The sequence below is a fragment of the Ipomoea triloba genome, chromosome 15 (genome assembly GCF_003576645.1).
Source record: "Ipomoea triloba cultivar NCNSP0323 chromosome 15, ASM357664v1".
NCBI lineage: Eukaryota > Viridiplantae > Streptophyta > Magnoliopsida > Solanales > Convolvulaceae > Ipomoea > Ipomoea triloba.
The window spans coordinates 20,535,395-20,538,180 of NC_044930.1; the positions used below are offsets into that span (position 1 = coordinate 20,535,395).

The 2,786-nt window shown below is 40.2% G+C and overlaps 1 protein-coding gene across 1 annotated transcript; it reads left to right on the forward strand.

Moving 5' to 3' along the window:
• The first annotated feature begins 1,891 nt into the window (after positions 1-1,891).
• Positions 1,892-2,533, forward strand: LOC116005848 (secreted RxLR effector protein 161-like). The gene has a single exon (XM_031246085.1). It carries the CDS (start codon positions 1,892-1,894, stop codon positions 2,531-2,533), a length of 642 nt encoding a protein of 213 aa, XP_031101945.1.
• The last annotated feature ends 253 nt before the right edge of the window (positions 2,534-2,786 follow it).

Genomic DNA, 2,786 nt, shown 5'->3' on the forward strand with positions numbered 1-2,786 from the left:
CGAACAAGAAAAGAACTGTCAAACTCAGATCGAAGTTACTAAAGCTTCCTCAACTAGAACTCAGAGAAATCATCCTACTGAAAATATCATCGGAGATATGAGCGCTGGAATCAAGACCAAAGATAAAGAAAAGAAAAGTTATCGTGAAATGCTGGGATACTCCTGCTACATATCTATGATTGAACCAAAAAATGTCAATGAGGCACTAAAAGATGAATTCTAGATCAATGCTATGCAGGACAAGCTAATGCAGTTCGAAAGAAATCAAGTATGGGATCTAGTGCCCAAACCTGAGAATGTAAATGTCATTGGTACAAAATGGATTTTCGGGAATAAGTCGGATGAAAACGGGGTTGTGATAAGGAACAAAGCAAGATTAGTTGCTCAAGGTTACAGTCAAATGGAAGGAATTGACTTCGGGGAAACTTTCGCTCATGTTGCAAGGTTGGAGTCAATTAGACTTCTAATCTCAATTGCTTGCTCAATGCAAATCAAACTAAAACAGATGGATGTCAAGACAGCATTTTTGAATGGATACCTAAAAGAAGATGTATATGTCGCTCAACCAAAGGGATTTGAGGATCCAAAACATCCAGATCATGTCTATAAACTGAAGAAAGCTCTCTATGGGCTAAAGCAAGCTCCAAGAGCCTAGTATGAAAGGTTAACAGAATACCTAGTTAACAAGGGCTACTCAAGAGGAAATGTCGAAAAAACACTGTGTTAGGAACATCATGTAATAGGTTTTGATGATACCAACTGTTAAGTAGAAATCCCCAAGTCTCGACACATAGGCAAAACGTTGTAAGTTCGACAAGTAAACCAAGAGCGAAAATACAACCGGGTAACTTTGAGCTCAACTCGGAAAATATTTTAGCTNGAGTTAGAAAATTCGAAAGAGGTGTCTGATTCAAACGTTCAAGTGCAAGTACTCAATTTGGAATATCATCCTGATATTCAAAACAGCGAGAAAACACATCTTAGTGTTTAAGAGAGTTACAAAGCTTAAACTGTTATACATCTAGAAGGTGACCGAAGCTGCTCTACATCGAAGCTGATTCAACGATAGCTTGTGGTCAGATTGGAGTCTGTTACATTCAACTGTGACAACCAAAAACACCTTGCTTTGGATTAAGCAAGAGAGGTGGAGTAACCTGGCAGCTGTCCGAGTGAAAGAAACCTGAGGCTTGATGCGGGCTTGGTGATCAAAGGTCAAGTGCTCGAGAGGTGGAGTAGCTGGAAGCGGGGAGAAAGACCTTGGAGAGGCGGAGTAACCTGGGAGCTGTCTTGTGAAGATCCTGAGGCTTGACGCGGGCTTGGTGATCAAAGGTCAAGTGCTCGAGAGGTGGAGTAACAAGAAGCGGGGCGAAAAACCTGAGGCTTGAGGCGGGCTTCGTGATCAAAGCTCAAGCGCTCGATATTGTACTAAAAAGGGAAGTTTTTAGTGCAATCCTTCCAGGGAGTTTCTGGAAGAAGAGTGGACGTAGGCGGGTTGGCCGAACCACTTAAAAATCTCTCTTGCATTTACTTACTGCTTTTATCTCTCGCTAACCTCTCGATTGCACTACATATAAACACACCTCTCGAACTAACTCAAACTCGTGCTAACTAAAAGGGGATAACATTTCCGCTGCGCATAAAACTTTGTCTTCACCTCGTGAGGTATCGAACCGAAACATCCTAAGTTCAATACACACGAGAGGTCGAAAAGATTTGCAAAATCTTATACAAGTCTATTCACCCCCCCCCCTCTAGACTTGTACCCCATCCCCTTGGGACCAACACACTGTTCATCAAAAGGTACAATTCCGATTTAATTATTGCTCAAATCTATGTAGATGACATAGTGTTTGGTTCCATGTCAGATATATATACTAAAAATTTTGTCGATATGATGAAAGGAGAATTTGAAATGAGCATGGTGGGTGATTTATCATATTTTCTAGGCCTACAAATTAGACAAACAGATAGTGGTATGTTTGTTTCTCAAACTAAATATGCTCACAATCTTGTAAAGAGATTCGGACTAGACACCAGCAAAAGTGTTCGCACTCCTTTTCCTACTCATATAAAATTTCATCGAGATGATGATGGGAAGTCTGTTGATCCAAGTGCATATAGAAGCATGATTGGTAGTTTACTATATTTGACAGCTAGTAGACCTGACATAAGTTTTAGCGTTGGTGCATGTGCAAGATATCAGGCGAATCCAAAGGAATCGCACCTAATCGCAGTCAAAAGAATCATAAAATATGTTAAAGGCACTTTGGAGCTGGGGATATGGTATTCAAGCGAATCCAGCACCCAACTAGTTGGTTTTACTGATGCTGACTGGGCAGGTAACATCGATGACAGAAAAAGCACGTCTGGAGGCTGTTTTTACCTAGGATCAAATCTTGTATCCTGGCTAAGCAAAAAACAGAATTCTATTTCGTTGTCCACTGCCGAGGCTGAATACATCGCTGTAGGAAGCAGTTGTGCTCAATTAATATGGATGAAACAAATGCTTGCTGATTATGGAATTGCACAATAGGTAATCACTCTGTACTGTGATAATTCTAGTGCAATAAGCATAACAAAAAATCCAGTTCTTCATTCCAGAACAAAACACATAGATATTCGACATCATTTTATTCGTGAACTTGTGGAAGATAATATTGTTTGTTTAGACTTTGTGCCAACAGGAGATCAAATTGTAGACATTTTTACTAAGGCGTTGGACGAAAATAAATTTGAGGAATTACGGCACAAACTTGGGTTGTGTGCGTTGCGATAATTCGTACTTT